We start from the raw sequence: 19,677 nt of genomic DNA, 5'->3' as shown, positions 1-19,677 counted from the left end.
AATTCCATCTGGTCTAGTGAGTCATTTAGGATTGATGTTTCTTTGCTGATTTTTTGTTTAGAGTATTTGTCCAATGGTGGTAGTGGGGTATTAAAGTCTCCTACTATGATTGTATTGCTATTAATCTCTCCCTTGATATCCTCCAGGAGTTTTTGTTTTTTATGTATTTGGGTGCTCCTATATTGGATGCGTATCTGTTTATAAGAATTATTTCTTCTTGTTGGATTTCTCCCTTTAGAATTATGAAGTGACCTTCCTTATCTCTTGTTATGGCATTTACTTTGAGGTATATTTTGTCAGATATAAGTATTGCTACCTCAGCGTTTTTTACATTTCCATTTGCCTGAAAGATATTTTTCCATCCCTTAACTTTCAATCTGTGTGAGTCCCTTGTTCTGAGGTGGGTCTCTTGTGGACAGCATATATATGGGTCATGTTTTTTTATCCATTCAGCCACTCGATGTCTTTTGATTGGAGCATTTAGTCTGTATACATTTAAAGTTATTACTGAAAGGTATTTGTTTGTAGTTATATCTACTTTTGTGTCTATATTCCTTCTTACCTGTTTATTTCTTCTTTTTACAGTATTCCCTTTAGCATTTCTTGCATTGCTGGTTTGGTGGTGATAAACTCCCTGAGACTTTTTTTGTCTGCAAAGCTCCTGATTTCCCCTTCAATTTTGATTGATAGCCTTGCTGGATATAGTATTCTTGGATTCAGTCCTTTGCTTTGCAAAACTTTGTATACCTCCTTCCATTCACCTCTAGCTTGTTGTGTTTCTGTTGAGTAATCATTTGACAATCTGATGGGTGTTCCTTTGTAGGTAACTCTCTGTCTCTCTCTTGCCGCCTTTAAGATTCTCTCTTTATCAATTATATTTGCCATTGAAATTATGACATGTCTTGGTGTGGGTCTTTTGGGGTTGATCCTGCTTGGGACTCTCTGTACTTGCGTAACTTTTATCTTTCCCATATCCGGGAAGTTTTCTGTCATTATTTCTTCAAATAGATTTTCTAATCCCTGCTGCTCTTCTTGTCCTTCTGGCAGCCCTATTTTACGCATGTTACTTCCTTTCATGTTGTCCCGAGGCTCCCTTAGGCTTTCCTCCTGCTTTTTAATTCTTTTCTCCAATTGCTGTTGAGATTGAGCTTGTTTCTGTACCTGATCTTCTAACTCACTAATTCGGTCCTCTGCTTCTTGTAGTCTACTGTTGAAACTTTCCATGGTGTTTTTGATTGTAGCTATATCACTTTTCATTTCTTCCTGATTCTTGCATAAGTTGTTGATTTTCTCATCCATCCGATGTATAAATTCCACGACCATTACTCTAAACTCCTTTTCGGTCACGTTGCAAGCTTCAGTTTCACTGATTTCCTTTCTTGGCGACTCCACATTTTCTTTCCTCTGTGAGTTATTTCGTTTCCCCATTCTGGCTATCACCAGAAAGCTCAAGCTTCCGTTTGCGTGGACCTGGGTCATGTGCTGTGGGGACTTCGCTCCACCCGAGTTTCACTGAAGTGCTCTGACACTAGGACGTGTGGCTGCCTTTGGTTGGTGGGAACCAGACTTGCCCAGGGTCAGTGTCCCCAGTGTTCCGTGTGGTCTCGTGTGCACACTTAGAATCAGGGGCCCTGTCTGCATCACACTGTTGGTATGTGCCGAAAATGAAATCCTTAGCATGTGTCAGGAGTCAGAGTTTCCCTGTTTCTGCACCAAGACTCAAGTGTCAGAGTCTCTGTTGCCTTGTGCAGTTTCTCGTTGAGAATCAGGGTTCCTGTGTGTGCATGTACCAACAATTGGGGTCGCTGGCTCTTAGTGTGAATGCGCTGTGAGTCAGGGATCCCAGGCAGCTGTGTCCGGCGTGCCAAATTCCCTGAAGTGGAGCTGCATCCTGTTTGAGCTCTCTCTACTGAGCCAAACCGACTAGGGCGCACACTCTAAATTTCCTGAAGGTGAGCTGGCTCAGTGCACTCTACCGGAGTCCCGGAAGGGGGGTGGAGTCCGTCCTGCGCGCCAAATTCCCCAAAGGGGAAGCCCCTCTGTGCAAGCATTAAGATTCCCCGAAGGGGGAGCTGTGACCCGCAAGCCAAATTCTCCCAAATTCTCCGAAGGGGAGCCCTCTGTGCGCACTGACAGATTTCCCCAACAGGGAGCTGCTTCTGTCCCACGTGTGCGCGCGCCAAATTCCGGTTTGAATCTTTATATCAAATTATTTTTCTTGATCTATAAAACAGTTTCAAACTTCAAGTATGATTTTAAAAGCAGCAGTGAGAGAAGACATTTTTATTTATTTATTTATTTATTTATTATTTATTATTTATTTATGTTTTAATATATTTTATTGATTTTTCACAGAGAGGAAGGGAGAGGGATAGAGAGCTAGAAACATTGATGAGAGAGAAACATCGACCAGCTGCCTCCTGCACACCCCCCACTGGGGATGTGCCTGCAACCAAGGTACATGCCCTTGACCGGAATCGAATCTGGGACCTTTCAGTCCGCAGGCTGACACTCTATCCACTGAGCCAAACCGGTTTCGGCGAGAGAAGACATTTTTGCTTATCCTTGAATTTAGGGGAAAAGTATTTATATTCCCATCATTAGGTGTACTGTTAGCTGGAAAGTTATTCTACCCAGCAAAGCTATCATGTAGAATTAACTTTTTGCACTTTGATGTCGAGTGTGACTCAACACGGTTAGCATCAGTAGCAGCTCTTCTGATACTCTTTGAATGTATCAATAATTTGAAATATAAAAAAATCCAAATAAATAAGTTTGTATGAAAAAAAAAACTCCAGTTTTTTATTCTACTGCCGTGCTTTGTAAAATCTGGGGTATTCAAAAAATTAAATCCCGAGTAGAATAAAGGAATCGAGAAAAAAAAAAAAAAGCAAGCGAGTGCAAAGGATTAAAGGTCAGAAAAAGAGCTTCACAGACAAGAAAAAGCTGAAGGAGTTCATCACCACCAAACCAGTGTTATGATTCTAGTGGCCCGGTACACAGATTCATGCACATTGAAAGGAAATTAATTAGAATTCCTGGGGCTGCACTGTGGCTCCAAGGGCATCTGTGGAGTGAGTTGGAGGGGGGCGGGCGGTGTGCAAGAAAAAGAAAGAAAACTCATGCTCTGGTCTTTCCACTCACAGCACTGGCTCCAGTGCAGGGACTAATGCAGGTGGTCCCAGGTGGTGGCTGGTGGGGTGGGTCTGGGTGAGATGGAACCTCCCGAGGTCCCTCCCCTGCTGGCCACACCTGGGGCAGTACCACAGCTCAAAGGGCATCTGCAGAGTGAGCTGGGTCCCTGCAGCAGATGGAGTCCCTCGGCCTGGCCTGCAGGGATCTGGCAGAAACTGGCTCTCTGACATCCCCTGAGGGGTCCTGGAGTGGGAGAGGGCACTCTGCAAAGTTGCTGTCATACAGAGTGTGGAACGCAAATGCCAGTGTGCAGTGAACCATATTCGGGGCCAACAGTACCCCAGCAACAACATAACCCATGGCCAAAGGTGGAATCGCATGGCCCCGCGAGGAATTGGGCTCCCTCATTTCTGGGTCTGGGGTGCATCACCTGAGAACCACTGCTGCCAAGTCACCGCAGCTCAGCAGCTCCTGCATGAAGAGTCTGCCCCCTGGTGGTCAGTGCGCATAATAGATACCAGCCAGTCAGACAGTGACTTAACCTTTTATATATATAGATGTTGAAGGGTATTCTTTAATAACCTTTTGCACTCGGATGTTGAGTGTGACTCGACACGGTTAGCATCGGTAGCAGCTCATATGTATTTGAAATATAAAAAAATCCAAATAAATAAGTGTGTATGAAAAGAAACTCCAGTTTTTTATTCTACTGCCGCACTTTGTAAAATCTGGGGTATTTAAAAAATTAAATACTGAGTAGAATAAAGGAATAGAGAAAAAAGCAAGCAAGTGCAAAGGGTTAAGAAGAAGGAGAAGAAGAAGAAGAAGAAGAAGAAGAAGAAGAAGAAGAAGAAGAAGAAGAAGAAGAAGGAGCTTAAAAAATATGAACAATAAAATGGCAATAAATACATATCTATCAACAATTGAATCTAAAAAATCAAAATAAACCACAAGAAATCTAATGAACAAAATAAACTAATGATTAAAATAGAATCAGAGGCATGGAAACATGGAACAGACTGACGAATCTCAGAGGGGAGGGGGAAAAGAGGGGCGGGAAGATCTTATATGCATACTAGCGTTCCCGTTGCAGGAAAAATCCTGCAATAGGATTTCCTGCTGCACTCTACCCTGCCTCCCCTCCGCCCTTGTCGCCCACTCCGCCTTCTCCTCCAGCCCGCCTGCTTTTCCCTTCGCCCCCGGCCCCGCCTCCGCTCCACTCTTGTCACCCGCCCCGCCTTCTCCTCCAACCCGCCTGCTTTTCCCTTCTCCCCCGGCCCCGCCTTCTTGGCCAGCCCGCCTGCTTTTCCCTTCACCCCGGCCCTGACTTTGCTCCTCCCTTCTCCTTCCTCCCCCCTCCCGGCTTGCTTGCTTCTTCGAAGCTTTACTTCCTTCTGCAGCTCTTGGCTTCTTTTGACGCTGTCTTGATATGCAAATTAGCTGCCATCTTTGTTGGGGTAATTTGCATACTCGTCCTGATTGGCTTGCGGGTGTGGCTTGACCGGTGGGCGTGGCTTAGGTGTAGTGAAAGTGTGGTCAATTTGCATATTTATCTATTATTAGATTAGATATGCATTACCTATGGACACAGACAATAGTTTGGTGAAGGCTTGGGGTGGGGTGGAAACCAGGTGGAAGAGGGCAATCAGGAGGAAAAAGGAGGACATCTACAACACTCTCAACAATATAGAATTAAAAATAAATAAATAAATAGCCCTTATCAAGTTAAGTAAATTATCTTCTATTGCAAGTTTCTTGAGACATTTGTTAGAATTTTCTTTTTAAATTTGTTGAATATTTTTTCTGAAACTATTGAAATGATTATATATGATTTTCTTTTATATAGTCTGTTTGCATGTTAAAATATATTGATTGATTTTCAAATGTAAAACCAGCCTTTCATTATTTTTTATTTATCATCTTTATTATATATAGGTAGAATAGATTTTGCTGAGGGTGTTCACATTTCTGTTTATCTGCATATATATATTTTTTGAAAGGAAATTTATATATATATGTCTTTAATGCTGAAATCATAATATGGGAAAAGAGGTGTTTATTATTCTTCTGCTTTCTGAAATGTATTGTGTAGAATTGGTAATTTTTGTTCCTTAAATATTTGGTAGAATTCGCCAGTGAAACCATCTAAGCCTGAAGTTTTCTGTGTTTTGGAAACTATAAACTCAATTTCTTCAGTAGATGTAGGATTATTCTATTATTGTGGATTTTTCCATTTCCTCTTTTATTTCTTTTATTGCCTCATGCATTTTGAAACTCTATTGTTATGGTCACACACATTTAGGATCATAAAATAATTCTTAACACATTAAAAATGAGAAATCACTTATATCATCTATAATTTAAAGTTAATATGAAAAGGATATTTATAAGAAATACCAGAAAACTTTCCATAAAGAAGAGCAAGGGAATTAACCCTACAGGAATTCAAATGTACTATAAAGCAATTTTAATTAAAAGTGTGGCATTGGCACAGGAATTAACAGATAACTTAGTGAAACTGAGTTGCAAACTCAGGAAGAATTTTAAATACTCATGGGAAATGTATTATGAAAATGATTTGGTTTAAACCACAACTATTCTACTTCTTAAGGCTATAACCATAAAAAAAGTATTTGTTATATCTCCTTGAATAATTGGACAGCTTATTATTGTCTAATATAATGTTTCTCTTTATCCATGATAATATTTATTGTTCTAATTTCCACTTTGTTTAATATTAACAAAATTACTCCAGCTGTTGTTTTGTTAACATATGTACTATGTAACTTCATCTTTCAGGATCTTTATATCGTCATACATAAAGTGTTTTTTTTTAATAAACTACTCATATTTAAAATAATTATTGATTTGGTTGGATTAAAATCTGCATCACACTACTTTCTATTTGTTCCATCTTTGTGTCTCCTCTTTTCTGCCTTCACTTGGGTTAATTGAACATTTTTATTTAATTTTATCTTTTCTACTTACTCATCGTATATACCTTTTTAAAAGTTGTCAGTTGTTACCTTAGGGTTATAGTATACATTTTAATTAATATAGGGCTGCCTTCAAATAAAGATAGAGTGCCTCCTCATGTTTCCTTGAAGCTGAAGCTATTTGTGACAATATGGATGGACCTTGACGGCATTATGCCAAGTGAAATAGACCAAGTAGAGAAAGACAAATACTGCAGAGTATCACTTATATGTGGAATTAAAGAAAGTTAAACTCAGAAACAGAGTATAAAAGCGGTTACTGGGGGTTGGAGGGGCGGGGAAAATATGGAGAGGTTGGTAAAAGTACAAACTTTTAGCTATAAGACAAATAAAGTCTAAGGACTTAATGTAAAACTTGGTGGCTATAGTTGATAACACTGTATTGTATAATTGATTTTTGCTAAAAGAGTAGAACTTAAATGTTCTCACCAAAAAAGAAAACGTGTGTGAGGTGATAGATGTGTTAATTACTAGATGGAGAATCATTTTACAATGTATAGGTATATCAAATCACTGGGATGTACACTTTAAATATCTTACAATTTTACATGTCAGTTGTACCTCCATAAAGCTTACCAGTAGAAAAAAGAAACAAAATATTATATGCACTATTGCCTTTGTAATTAAATGTTTAAATACTCCTCAGAGATACTAGCTATGTACTATGTTACTACTTAGTGTAACTGCTAACTGATGCAACAGGCAAAACCTAAAATTGGCTGTCTTAACACAGCAAAACTTACTTTTGCTCAAGTAAATTCTGATAGCAGTTGGAAGGGTCTCTCTGCTCTCAGGTAATCTAGGGATCCAGGCTGCTTCCATCCTTTTGCTTTACCATGAAAACACAGGGTAAGCCATGCTTGCTAATAAGTGAAAGAGAAAGCATGGGAATTGCCCACTGGCTTCTGCCTAACAATACATGGACTATCAATGTCATTTTCCCCTTTGTCCTGGAAAAAGAGAAAGATAAGATGTGGATAAGTACTTGTAGTCTCTCCCATCAGCTGTCAATAATAGGTACTCAATAAAATAAACTATTACAATGTGGTATTACAAATCTCTTCATTTCTTGTATGAGTTCCTGAGAAAGTTAGATGTACTTTGAAATCCTACAACTTTTCAAGTGCCTACTGTGTGACAGGGGCTTTCAAACACAGGATCACATTGAGTTTTTGAAGGATTATATAACCGTTTTCAGGGAGCCTTTGTCCTTCCTTTACTCAATAGCACCTTTCTTCCATGCACCTTTGGAATAACCTTTATAATTTCATTAGGCTGAGAAGTTTCTCCTTCCTTGTGATGCATGGTCCAAATTTTAACTTGTGAGTTTCTGCTGCCCTCCACATGACTGAACAACTATCTACACAGATGCCATTAGGCAAACTGAAAACCAAAATTTTCCTGAGAAGGTACATAGACCAGAGGCAGTGGAAATGTATTTTTTTCTTTCTTTTTTTTTTTAATCAGAATTAGCATGTCCACCAAAGAACCAATTTTCAACTCTTAGGAGGATTCCAGGGTTGTAGAAATTCAGTTTTAATAGATGTTTACTCCACAATGATTTCCATAGTCTTTCTTCATCTACCATTTAGGAGGAAGCCTTTGGAGTGTTTTCAATGGTATCTCCTTTATATTTTTAAAATTTCTTTTTAATTAAATTGATAGGGGTGACATTGGTTAATAACTTCATATATGTTTAAGTGTACAATTCTATATATTGCATTGTGTATTTACCACCCTAAGTCAACTCTCCTTTGGCTTTTAACTGTCTAGGTAAACTAATCCAACTGTGTATGTATTCATTGGCCAGTTTCAAAGACATTATAATCACATCCTACTGCAAATATCAGAAAGATTTTAAAAACTCTCTAATTTCAAGGTTGTAGCCCCAAATCAGTACACTATGTGTCAAGTCAGAACCTACGCACTCTGGAAAACACTTGGGGAGTGGTTGAAGAGGCTAAGGGGTTGGGGGAAACCAGGCATCTGAATATCAGTTTCCCAAGTGAACCTTTAAGTCGAAGGGGCTGTTACTATCAGATAAATTTCAGGGTGAAGGATGGGACAGCAAGGGGTCTTCTGCAAGGAATAGGGATTCTTTTTGTCAGGGGAAGGGCAGATGATTCTAGGCTGTTCCACCAAGAATATGGTACAGCTTTCATAGGAAAAGATAGTGAAGAGCAGGTCCTAGGGTAGAAAGACAGGGTACACGAGGGAAGACCAGGGGAAAGATGCTATAATTCAGGAAAGTTCTGGGACCAGAAATAAATACAGAGGTATCTCTCAAGGAACCCTGGAACTTGGGCAGGAGGACCTTAGGTTAATAAAGCCACAGATAAGACCCAAATCATTTTTTATTTACATTGTCACCTTCCTTCTTTAAGCCTGCTTGTAGTATCCTTGTACAGAAACCTCCTTTTACAGAGACCTGGGATATATTATGAAGAACTGAGAAAAATAAATTAAGAGATGGAATGTTTGCCTCAGGCTAGGAGGTATGGGAGCAACATGGATTGCTGATGAATTTAAATTCTTATTATTGAAAGTATTAAGACATTAACCAAATTTACTGTGTTTTTAGAAGAGTTCAGGACATCTTCCATACCAGTCTCAGGTGGAGATTTCTTTCTGTTTTATCCATGACCTAAAAGTAACTGCTAATTGAATTTTTCTATTCTAGACTTTTCTCTCAACTGAGTCTGACACCTGCCACTAGCCAGATTTAGTCTCAGCCTTGTCACTTACTAGCCATATGATAATAGGAAATTATCAAGTGCTATGAGCTTTAGGTTCTTCATCTGCAAAGTGAATTTGATAAACTCTGTCTTATAGAACTGTTGCAATATACCTAGTATGTATATATGTGGAAAGCCTCTGGCATAGTGCCTGGCATATATTGGATCTTTAATTAATGGTGATGAATCCAGCTTCTAGATAAAAATCCTAATGTGTGGTTTTTCAGGTCTAAGCATAGACAATTATAAAGGCTTTCCCTTGTCAGGCCTCCTGGAGAAAAGCTGCCCTCCACACCTCAGATTGCATGTACTGAAATGGATTACAGTTCAAGATTCAGGCCTCTCTGGCAGGTCATTCCCTTCTCATATTTGCAGTCCTAGTCCCTGTACTTTCATCCCAAAGTGTCTTTATATGAGGCCTTGGGCAGAGATCCTCTTCAGGGCCTCTGTTTCCTCCTCTTTCTGGGAGGAGAAGGAGGAAATCTTGGAGACACTTTTTCCATGTGCCTTTTCACTTCTAGCCTTTCCCCTTTGCTTCCTCTGATACCAGGATCCATAAAACTGCTAGAGCCTTTTGTTCTGGCTCCATCAACAGTGAGCAGATCCACAAGGTCTGTGCTGATCTACTTGACCATCACTGGTGTGCTGTTCCATGAAGGAAAATAAAACAAGGAATGGGCACTTTCTTCTGTTTTATACTTTCGCTTATACCATCACAGGAAGTGATTAAAGGTTTAACTTCACTGTATTTGGCTTGTTGCTTTAATCAGCTATTCTGACACCTGGCAGCTTAGCTCTCACTGGAGCTCAACAGAGCTCCTGACACATGGCCATTGTTTCTAATATTATTTTGACCCCAGAACCTACCCCCATGTCCTCTGGGAACTTTTGTTATCCAAGACTTCTCAGAGAATATGCAGCGAGTGCTCTTAGACACTAGACACCAAATCAGTCCAAAACAATGCTCCATAAATAAAACTCAGTACATTTTCTTAGAGCATACACTATTTAATTTGGTTATGGGTTAGTCTTCCTCAGCTGGATTCAACTCAGAGCTCCTAGAATTCAAGTCAAAGACCAACTCCTTTCTTCTCTCCAACTGCTGTTCCATCCAAAACACTATTTTCATTCATTTCACTGCCACAAAAAATCTTTTCCTTGCTTAGAGTTAGCCAAAGTGCACTCAAGATAACCTAATCATAATGTCATTTTAATGGAGGAAACTCTGGCTCTCCCAGGCCAGGCAAAAGAGTGCCAGCCTGGGCATCACTTCAAGGGAATATGACACTTTTTTTTCCTGTTAATCCTCACCTGAGAATATTTTTTCCATTGATTTTTTAGAAAGAGTGGAAGGGTGGGAGGAAGAGAGAGAGACATCGATATGAGAGAGACACATTGATTGGTTGGCAATGTTCTAACCACTGAGACCACACTCCAGGGCTCATACTGTATTTTAAAGGAAATCTTTGCAGATGATATGTCTAGAACACCTAGTTCAAACATTCTTATCAAATGTGCTGTGTGATTAACTTAAAAATTCTTATTGCTGAAAGTAGTAAGACATTAACCAAATTTATTGTGTTTTTAGAAGAGTTCAGGACATCTTCCATACCAGTCTCAGGTGGAGATTTCTTTCTGTTTTATCCATGACCTAAAAGTAACTGCTAATTGAATTTTTCTATTCTAGACTTTTCTCTCAACTGAGTCTGACACCTGCCACTAGCCAGCTTCACTATAAATAACTTTCACAGAAGAAATCTTAGTTTCTGAAAGTCCCAAACTGTATTATCTCAGGGCATTTTTACTTGACTACATCCATATGGAGTCCCACCATCTCTCCCCTTCCGTTTACCTTGTTTGTTAGCTCTTAGTGGACATCTCACCATCTTCTTGATGGCATTGCTGCTCCTATCCTCTACCATTCTATGACTAGCAGTGTGTCCTGCTAATCCTAATGTCCCCACTATAACCCAGGGCCTTCTAAAGAGCAAGCACTCAATTCATGTTTGGAGAATAAATGAGCCAGTGAGAGATTTCAGTTAAGATTTAATTTCTCCTATATTTTTGAATAGGCCAAGAAAATCCAGGTATATATAATATTACAGAGTAAATAAATGAATAAAAAGTTAACTATCTTTTATGTTTTCTTCCTCTGTGGCTTAAAACCATATATTTTACTACTGGGATCTTTCACATTTATAAGGAAACTAGAGGTCCGGTGCACAACATTTGTGCACGGGGGGGGGGGGGGGGAGGGTGGCATCCCCTCAGCCCAGCTGGCACGCTCTCACAATCTGGGACTGCTGGCTCCTAACTGCTCACCTGCCTGCCTGCCTGCCCCAAACTGCCCCCCATGCCATCCTAATCACCCCTAACTGCCTTGGCCTGCCGGCCTGATCTCCCCTAACTGCCCCCACCTGCCAGCCTGGTTTCCCCCAACTTCCTCCCCTGCTGGCCTGGTCACCCCTCACTGCCCCTCCTTGCCAGCCTGGTTACCTCAAACTGCCCTTCTGCTGGCCTGGTCGCCCCACACAGCCTGCTGTTCTGTCATTTGGTCATCCCTCACTAAACTCCCTGCCAGCCTGGTCGCCCCATGCAGCCTGCTGTTTAGTCATTTGGTAGTCCCTCACTAACCCCCCTGCCAGCCTGGTTGCCCCACACAGTCTGCTGTTAGATCGTCCATCTGGTCGTTTAGGTTGTGATGGCCCCTGGCATTTTATATATTAGGATTCCTAATGTAATGCCATGTTATCTTGTTCTTGTGCTTACTGTTACTATAGCACTTCAGCGAACAAGGACTCACAAAAAGATGGGTGATTTCCTAATTTCTTTTGCTAAATTGTGACCTCTTAAACTTAAACCCGATAAACAGCTATAAATGTTTGACCACTGTTATTAATAAGCTCAGATTCTGAAGCTAATTAAACCTTTTATTACAAGGAACAACATTTTAAACAAAAAAGATAAAAATCTCCAAATCACCTATATTTAACAGGAACACTAAGGTGTTCCCTCCATATCCACCCTGGTCCTCCACTACTTAGAACTTTGGCTGCTGTCTTCAAATGGACAGTGAAGAATGATATGCTTCAAACTTCACTCAGGGCAGGAGAAGCTGCTGGAAAAGACACTTGAACTTTCATCAGCTGTGGCAATAGTATCATCCAAGGCAACTTCAGCCTGGGCTTTCTCTCTCTCATCTCTCAAAGCTTCCTCATACCAGTTTGTGAGGGAAGTGGGGTCAGTCCCAATGATCTTGGCAAAAAACTTCAGGACTTTCATCTTGGTGGTTTCAGCATGGGCCCTGGGACCCCACAGGAACTCATAACGTGGAGGATCACTATTGGGCACCTGCTGGTACTCCAGGTACTTTTCCTGCACTAGATCTTCAGTGATAAGCTTCCTGGGATCCCCATAGATAAAATTATTCTTCCCAGGATGCACCCCAATCATATTCATCATTTCCAAGATTCTTTCCTCAGAGGCTCTGTTGCCCTCCATGAAGATTATGCCCAAGATAAGTATCAGGAGGCCGGTCTTGGGCATGCCCTGGTCATCACTCAGCATCCCATCATAGGTGAGGTCTAGTAATTTGACAAGCACATAAGAATGGCTGGTGGGGTCCACTTCCTTCAATTCAATGCCAAAGATAATCTCCAGGCACTTACAGGCTTTCTTGAAGACCACAGGGAAGTGATCCTTGTGCTCTCTGATGACACTCTCTAGCATTTCTGCCTTTGTGATGGGCTCCTTTGTTACATACTTGATACTCAGATACTGCACCAAGTCATATGCCTTATTTTGTAGCACTTCAGTCAACAAGGACTCAGGACTTGATGGAGTCTGCAAGGTGCTTGGATCCTCTTCTTGGCTGCTGGAGCCCTCATTTGATTTGCTTGATAGAGTGACTGTGTTGGCAGTGGAGGAGGAGCAGGATCTCTGAAAACTCTGAAAAGGACTAAGTATCCCAGTGGCAGGCAACTCCTCTGGAGTGCCAGAGGTCAAAGAAGAGAGAGAGGAGAAGGAGGTGTTGGTGCTAGTGGCTTCTTCCTCTTCAACTATGGGAGCCTGTACACCTACCAGGCCCTGTGCCTCGCTTGGGGCCTGAAGGTCTTCCTTAAGGTTGCAGCTCTCACTCTGCTGACCGTGAGGCATGGCTTGTGTTGGGGACAGCTGGCCAATTGGGACCTACAGACCTAGAGGAGAGAGGGAGTGTGTCAGTAAACTTAGCTGAGAAACTTATCCATGGTGGCTCTGACAAAGACAACTCACAGGTCTCCTCTTTAGGGGTGCTCTTGTCACAGGGCTCCTGTTTTCCTTGTGGCCTGTCTCCTAAGATCTAGAAGAAGAAATGAGATGGCTCCTCAGGGAGTATCCAGCCAACAGAGCCAGAGGATTTCAGGGCTGAGAGTACACTGGGTAGGGTCATGCACTATGGGGCTCCTTCTGTTCTAGGGTAGGCGGGAACTTGGTTGGCATTCAGGGTATGCACCTCACCTTGACTTTTGGTATTGCCTGGATCTCTTCTGATATGCTGACCTGAGGACACATGCTTCAGACCAAGGCCCTCACCTCCCAATTCCTATGATAATTGAGGCATATCTCAGGATGCAGACTACAGGCACAGTTCTCTCCCCCCCCCCCCCGCAGGTGTTGTCAGGAAGGGTGGGGCCACCTGTGAATTCTCCATTTTTCTGGAGTAGATGTTTCCCTCAGTGCACATTCGGAGTCCCAATCTTTCCCATAGTCTGGACCAGTGGTTGCCAACCTTTCAGACCTCATGGACCACCAGTGGTCTGTGGACTATCAGTTGGTGACCACTGGTCTGGGCTACACCACTCTGCTTAGCTCCTTTGATTTCCTAAGGAGGAAGTGAGGGGGGACTACATTTAGCCACACTTGCCTAGGGCCTCCTGGGGCTGATAGCAGGCACTACATGTGTTTCAGTGGGGTCTCCTTTGTCTAGAGTAGGAGAGTCATTATGTTATTAATCTTTACTCCTGAAACTTCTTGCTCCATCCTGCACCACAGCAGACCTAACATGCATCCTCAGATTGAAGATTCCACTCTTCAAAAGGAATAACTTCCCCCATCCCATATGGAAGAAGTGACAGCCTATCACACATGGCCATCTCTGTTTAGTGTCTTCTAGTTATGACATCAGGGGCTGGTGCCAACTGTTCTGGGGGTGGGGTTGCCCTCGGGGCTCCTTCAGAGTATTTGGCTTTACATCTGGCAGGACATCAGGCCACTCTTACCCCCTCACCTGCCATCTTGTCCTCAGACTTCCCTGAGACAAAAGTGAAAAGACACCACATCCAAAAACTCCTGTCTGGGGTCTCCCAGAGCTGGCAGCAAGAACAGTGCAGGTTTCTGTGGAATGCACTATCTGTGACTTGGGGAGATACCCTCAACCCTCTTTTATGTAGTCACAACTACTCCTGACAGGGCTTAGGGCACCTACATTCTGCTGACCTGAGAATCCCTCCATCAGGCCATGGCACCAATCTCCCTGGAAACAATGTCAAGGAAGTACGGAGGTTTGGGGGAGGTGCCTCTGTTATAGGATTACCAGGCAGGAGGAATAGGGAAACTGAGACAGGAAAGTTAAAACAAGGCCAAACAGTGTGGGCAATTTGCAGCGAGCTTGTAACTAACAAGCCATTATCTTCCCCAGCCAAGGACATGAGAACAAATGGTAAAAAAACAAACAAACAAACAAAACAAACACACACACACACACACAAACAAACAACAACAAACAAACAAACAAAAAAAACTCCCTAATGAGAGAATGCAGAAAGGGAAGGAGAAAGGGGAAAGGATAAAAAGGCACAATTATACTCCTTAAACAGAGAAGTCAGCAGTCTCAAGGCTTGGCAAGATAAAGTTGCCAGACACTTCTCACGAATTCTGGGAAGACCACAACAAAATAAAAAGAGACCTTGAGAATTAATCTGTATCAAAATATTCAGCAGAGGAATTTTGAGACATTTAGACAGAATGGTGTAGAATGCCTTGGACCCCCACCCAACCTGCTCTTCAGATTAGCTGAGAGCCCATCTGTGCTTCATAAGCCAGGTGTATAGGTTTGCTTGCTTGGCCTTTTTCAACAAAGGTGTGTGCTTTAATTGCTTTAATAAATTGGCTTTTCACAACACAGTCAAGGTCTCTTGTATAAATTCATTCATATGAGAAGTCAGGGATCGAGGTTGGGAACAGACCTCTCCACTGGCTCAGGGGGCTGTCTGGTAACACCTTTCTGGTGTCGGTGAGAGGTGCCTATAACACCTCTGCATTACAGCTTTTCCCAAGGTTTACAATAGGAGTGAGCCGATGTTGGATGTCTGATTTCGGATGTTGGTTAGGTGGGGCCCTCTCTATCTACACAGAATAGTTTCCTTAATCTTTCCTCAGGTTCCTTACCTTGATGCTTGGAAGCACCTGGGACTCTTTCCTCTGTTGATCTGATGTCACAACTCTGCCACTAAGCTTCACTTTCTTCAGATTCCTAAGGCAGAAGTAAGGAAGCATCACATCCAGGAACCTTTTCTGGGGCTTCCCAGGATTGATCATAAGGGTGGGGCTGGGTTCTCCTCTATCTGCAGTGAGAGCTCCCCTCAGCCCTTTTTCAAATTTCTTACTTTGATTCTTGGAAGGGCTTAGAACTTTTCTTCCTGGTGACCTGAGACCAGCCCCTTCAGACCAGGGATTCATCTCTGGGACATCCCTAATGCAGAAAAGGGAGGGAGGTACCCTTATCTTCCCAGCACTTCCCAGGGTCTCTAGGGCTGACAGAAAGAATTGGGGACAATTTCTATGGGGACCTCTCTGGTTCTGAATTGGGGAGATATCTCAGTCTTCCTCAAGGTATTCATATTTACTCCTGACAGGGCCCACTCTGTTGGCCTGAGGATGTGTCCTGCAAATCAAGGCCATATCTCTGAGACCTTGACATGTAATCAGGGGTGATTTTTCTGTCAACCATGCTTGGAGCCTCACAGGGATGATAGCAGAGGAAGGTGTCTGTGGGAAACTCCTCTGTCTGTGGTGGGAGGTTTCTTCAGGATCCTTACCTTGATGACTGGCAGAGTCTGGGACTCCTCACCTCTCGGACCAGATTCTGGTTATCTCAGTTGAAGCCTTATCTCCCTGGAACTCCAAAAGTCAAAGTCGGGAAACAATACATCCAAGGATCATGCATAGGGCCTCCCCAGGCTGAAAGCAGACTCAGAAGAGTCCGGGGCTTGTTCTGTTCTGTAGTAGCTCCCGACTCCTTAATTAAATGCTCTCTGGGAGATTCCGCCCTCTCTGCCAGCTGGAAGCATTTGCTCAACTGCAAGTCTTTCAGAAAATGGTTTTGGTTCCCAGGTTAAATGCTAGATTGGAGGACAGCAGCACCCATGACAGGTGGTGGATATTCAGAAAAGAAACATACCTTTCTATGGGGTCTCTTCACCCACCATACAGTTGGAAACATTTTGTTTTAAAAGTTTATTTTCTACACTGAAGATGTTAAACAGCATGATGTGTGGACTCCCTAATTTTTTTAGATTATCTAATATTGTATTGTTCAGTGCAGTAATTTCCATTTTTCTTAAGCCTCCCAGATATTAATAAATGTATTTTACATCTCTACCAAGCAATTGTGTGTACCTGTAGTTCACCCTGATGCTTGCTATTCTATTTTTAGTCCATTCTTTTTATTCTATTAAAATATTTTTTAAAAGCACAGTCTTAGACACTACAGTGGTTTCAGGTGGTTATTAGCATGGACTCTGGAGTCACACTGCATTAATCCAGCCAATCTTTCTGGATATCTGATACTACGCCAGGACGACTTGCATCTGTAGTCTGAGGTGATGCCTAGATTTGTGCAGTGAAGCAGGGGCAGAAGTTTAAAAAGTTTACTCCTATATAGCCTGTCATCTATTATAGGTAATCAACACTCCCAAACTTCACTGCTGCCTCTCACTCCTCCGAGGGAAACACAAGTACCAGTTCAACACAGGGTTTCTCATGATTTTGTGTTGTTGTTTTTTTTTTTTTTAGATTTTGTTGTTGATATTTTTGGTAGGCTGAAAAATTCATCCAGACCCTAAAGCTCTCATATCCCAGAACCTAGAGCCCATAAATTCTTCCTTCTTTTGGAAAAAGGTCTTTGTAGATATGATTAATTTAAGAATCTTTTGATGGGAAGATTATCCAGGAGTATCTAGGTTAGCCTTAAATGCAATCACATGTGTCCTTTTAAGAAGGAGGCAGAAGAAGAATCAACAGAGGAGACAATGTGAATGTGAAGCAGAGAGATATTTGAAGATGCTGACCTTGAAGACTGCAGTCATGTCACCACAAGCTAAGAAATGTCTGTAGCTACCAGAAGCTGGGAGAGGCAAGAAATAGATTCTACCCTAGAGTCCCCAGTTGAAGTATGGCCCTTTGGGGCACTTTGATTTCAGCCCAGTGAAACCGATTTGGGGCATCTGGCTTCCAGAACTCTAAGAGAATAAAATTCTGTTATTTAAGCCAACCAGTTCATGGTAGTTTGATACAGCAGCCCTAGGAAACTGATATATAATCATTTATTTGTTTTCATTCGCCCCTTTACAATTTTCCAGGCTTGATTTTGGGAGTTGAAGACAGCAATACAAACTTCATTGTCATTTTGGCAACTACAGGTAAGTATTTTAAGGAGAATTGACATGTTTACTTACGATATTTTGCTTCACATTAGCAAATATGGTATTATTCTCTATTTATTTGGGACATTTAAAAAAATTCTGAACCTATCAGTAAACTTTTGTATTTGCCTATATGAAGAGCTCATACATTTTTGTGATTTGTCACTTCTCTTAGGTAACTTTTGGATTTGTTGCTGTGGTGAATGGGGTATTGCCTATTACATATTCTAATTAGTTATTGTTTTCATTTGTCAAAGCTCTGGATTTTGTTATATTGATTTCCCATAGAGTATCTTTTAGAACTCTCTTATTTATTTGCATATTCCACAGACTTATTGCTTTTAATTATCTAGGCAGATGACCATATTGTTGCCAATTGTATCTCTTTATTTTCAATATTCTTATCTCTTATTTATTTTTTATATCTTTATCTCTGGTTTTGTGTTCCAGTGCAGCTTTGAACAGTAGTGGGGAGAGTATATCTGTCTTGTTTCTGACTTTAATGAGAATGCTTCTAACATTTCAAGTCTAACTATGTTTGCTGTAGAATTTAGGAAAAGGAGGTTTCCTCCTATTCTTATTTTGCCAGAAGTTTGTACCATGAACTCATGTTGAATTTCTTTCAAATACTTTTTCTATATCCATTGGCACAATCAAATCTTTTTCCCTCTTTAATTTGATAATATAGGGAGTTACAATTTAAAGTATTTTCTAATGTTAATCATGTTTTCATTCCTTGGGCACAGCCTGTTTGCTTATTTAATTCACTGTCATGTTGACTATGCTATTTTATGTAAGATAGTTACTGATAAATGAATGAGCTTGGCTCAAGTGTTCTTTTTTTTTGGGGGGGGGCAAGGTTCTTTTTTTTTTAATTTCTTTATTGATTAAGGTGTCACATATTTGTCCTCATCCCCCCATTCCCATCCCACACCCCTCCTCACAGATGCCCCAACCCCTTGTTGAACTTAACCATTGGTTAGGCTCATATGCATGCACACAAGTCCTTTGGTTGATCTCTCCCCCCTACCCCCACCCTCCCCTATCCTCCCTCTGAGGCCCGATAGTTCGATCGATGCCTCCTTGTTTCTGGTTCTGTTCTTGTTCATCAGTCTATGTTGTTCATCATTTCCCCTACATGAGCGAGATCATGTATCACTAGAGATATACTTATAAGAACTGAATGTGAGACGAGCAATAATAGTTATGCTGACAGGCAAATGAATCAGTCTGTAGTGAGTTTCTTTCTGGACCAACAGTTCTTTTGAGACCCAATTTCAATGTCCACCAGTTCCTTATGTGTACATGTCAGCACTGACCCCTCAGCTCTGGATGGTGGACAAATGGTGGTAACGGAGGTCCGACTCCCTCTGATTTGGTCTCGGCCGGACCCAGGGGCACGGCTTCACCCAGACTCAGGGGCACGTGGCCTCACCCAGACCCAGGGGGCGCGTGGCTTCACCTGGGCCCGGGACCCAGCCTCACCCGGATCCAGGGGCACATGGCCTCACCTGGACCCAGGATCCGGCTTCACCCGTACCCAGGGGCGCGAGGCCTCACCCAGACCCAGGGGCGCGTGGCCTCAACCGGACCTAGGTGCGTGCGGCCTCACCCAGACCCGGGACCCAGCCTCACCCGGACCCAGGGGCGCGTGGCCTCACCCGGACCTAGGTGCGCACAGCCTCACCCAGACCCGGGACCCAGCCTCACCCGGACCCAGGGGCGCGTGGCCTCACCCGGATCCAGGGGCGCACGGCCTCGCTCGAACCCAGGATCCGGCTTCACCCGGACCCAGGGGAGCGTGGCCTCACCCGGACCCAGGGGAGTGTGGCCTCACCCAGATCCAGGGGCACACGGCCTCACCCGGACCCAGGGGCACGTGGCCTCACCCGGGCCTGGGACCCAGCCTTACCCGGATCCAGGGGCACACGGTCTCACCTGGACCCAGGATCCAGTTTCACCCGGACCCAGGGACCCGTGGCCTCCCCCGGATCCAGGGGCGCGTGGCCTCACCCGGACCTATGTGCGCGAGGCCTCACCCAGATCCAGGGGCACACAGCCTCACCTGGACCCGGGATCCAGCTTCACCCAGACCCAGGGGCGCATGGCCTCACCCGGACCCAGGGGCAC

The 19,677-nt window shown here is 42.8% G+C and overlaps 1 protein-coding gene across 1 annotated transcript; it reads right to left on the bottom strand.

Annotated features, from left to right (window-relative positions):
• Positions 1-11,962: 11,962 nt before the first annotated feature.
• On the bottom strand, positions 11,963-13,021 carry LOC103304395 (putative MAGE domain-containing protein MAGEA13P). The gene has a single exon (XM_008161306.3). It carries the CDS (start codon positions 13,019-13,021, stop codon positions 11,963-11,965), a length of 1,059 nt encoding a protein of 352 aa, XP_008159528.2.
• Positions 13,022-19,677: the final 6,656 nt, after the last annotated feature.

Source organism: Eptesicus fuscus, chromosome 1, assembly GCF_027574615.1.
Source record: "Eptesicus fuscus isolate TK198812 chromosome 1, DD_ASM_mEF_20220401, whole genome shotgun sequence".
NCBI classification, from domain to species: domain Eukaryota; kingdom Metazoa; phylum Chordata; class Mammalia; order Chiroptera; family Vespertilionidae; genus Eptesicus; species Eptesicus fuscus.
Note: the sequence above shows the minus strand (reverse complement) of the source record. Positions and strands in the feature narration are given on the sequence as shown.

Bases quoted from the DNA above. Each gene is read 5' to 3' on its own strand.
- LOC103304395 (XM_008161306.3), bottom strand. From the start codon at position 13,021: ATGCCTCACGGTCAGCAGAGTGAGAGCTGCAACCTTAAGGAAGACCTT.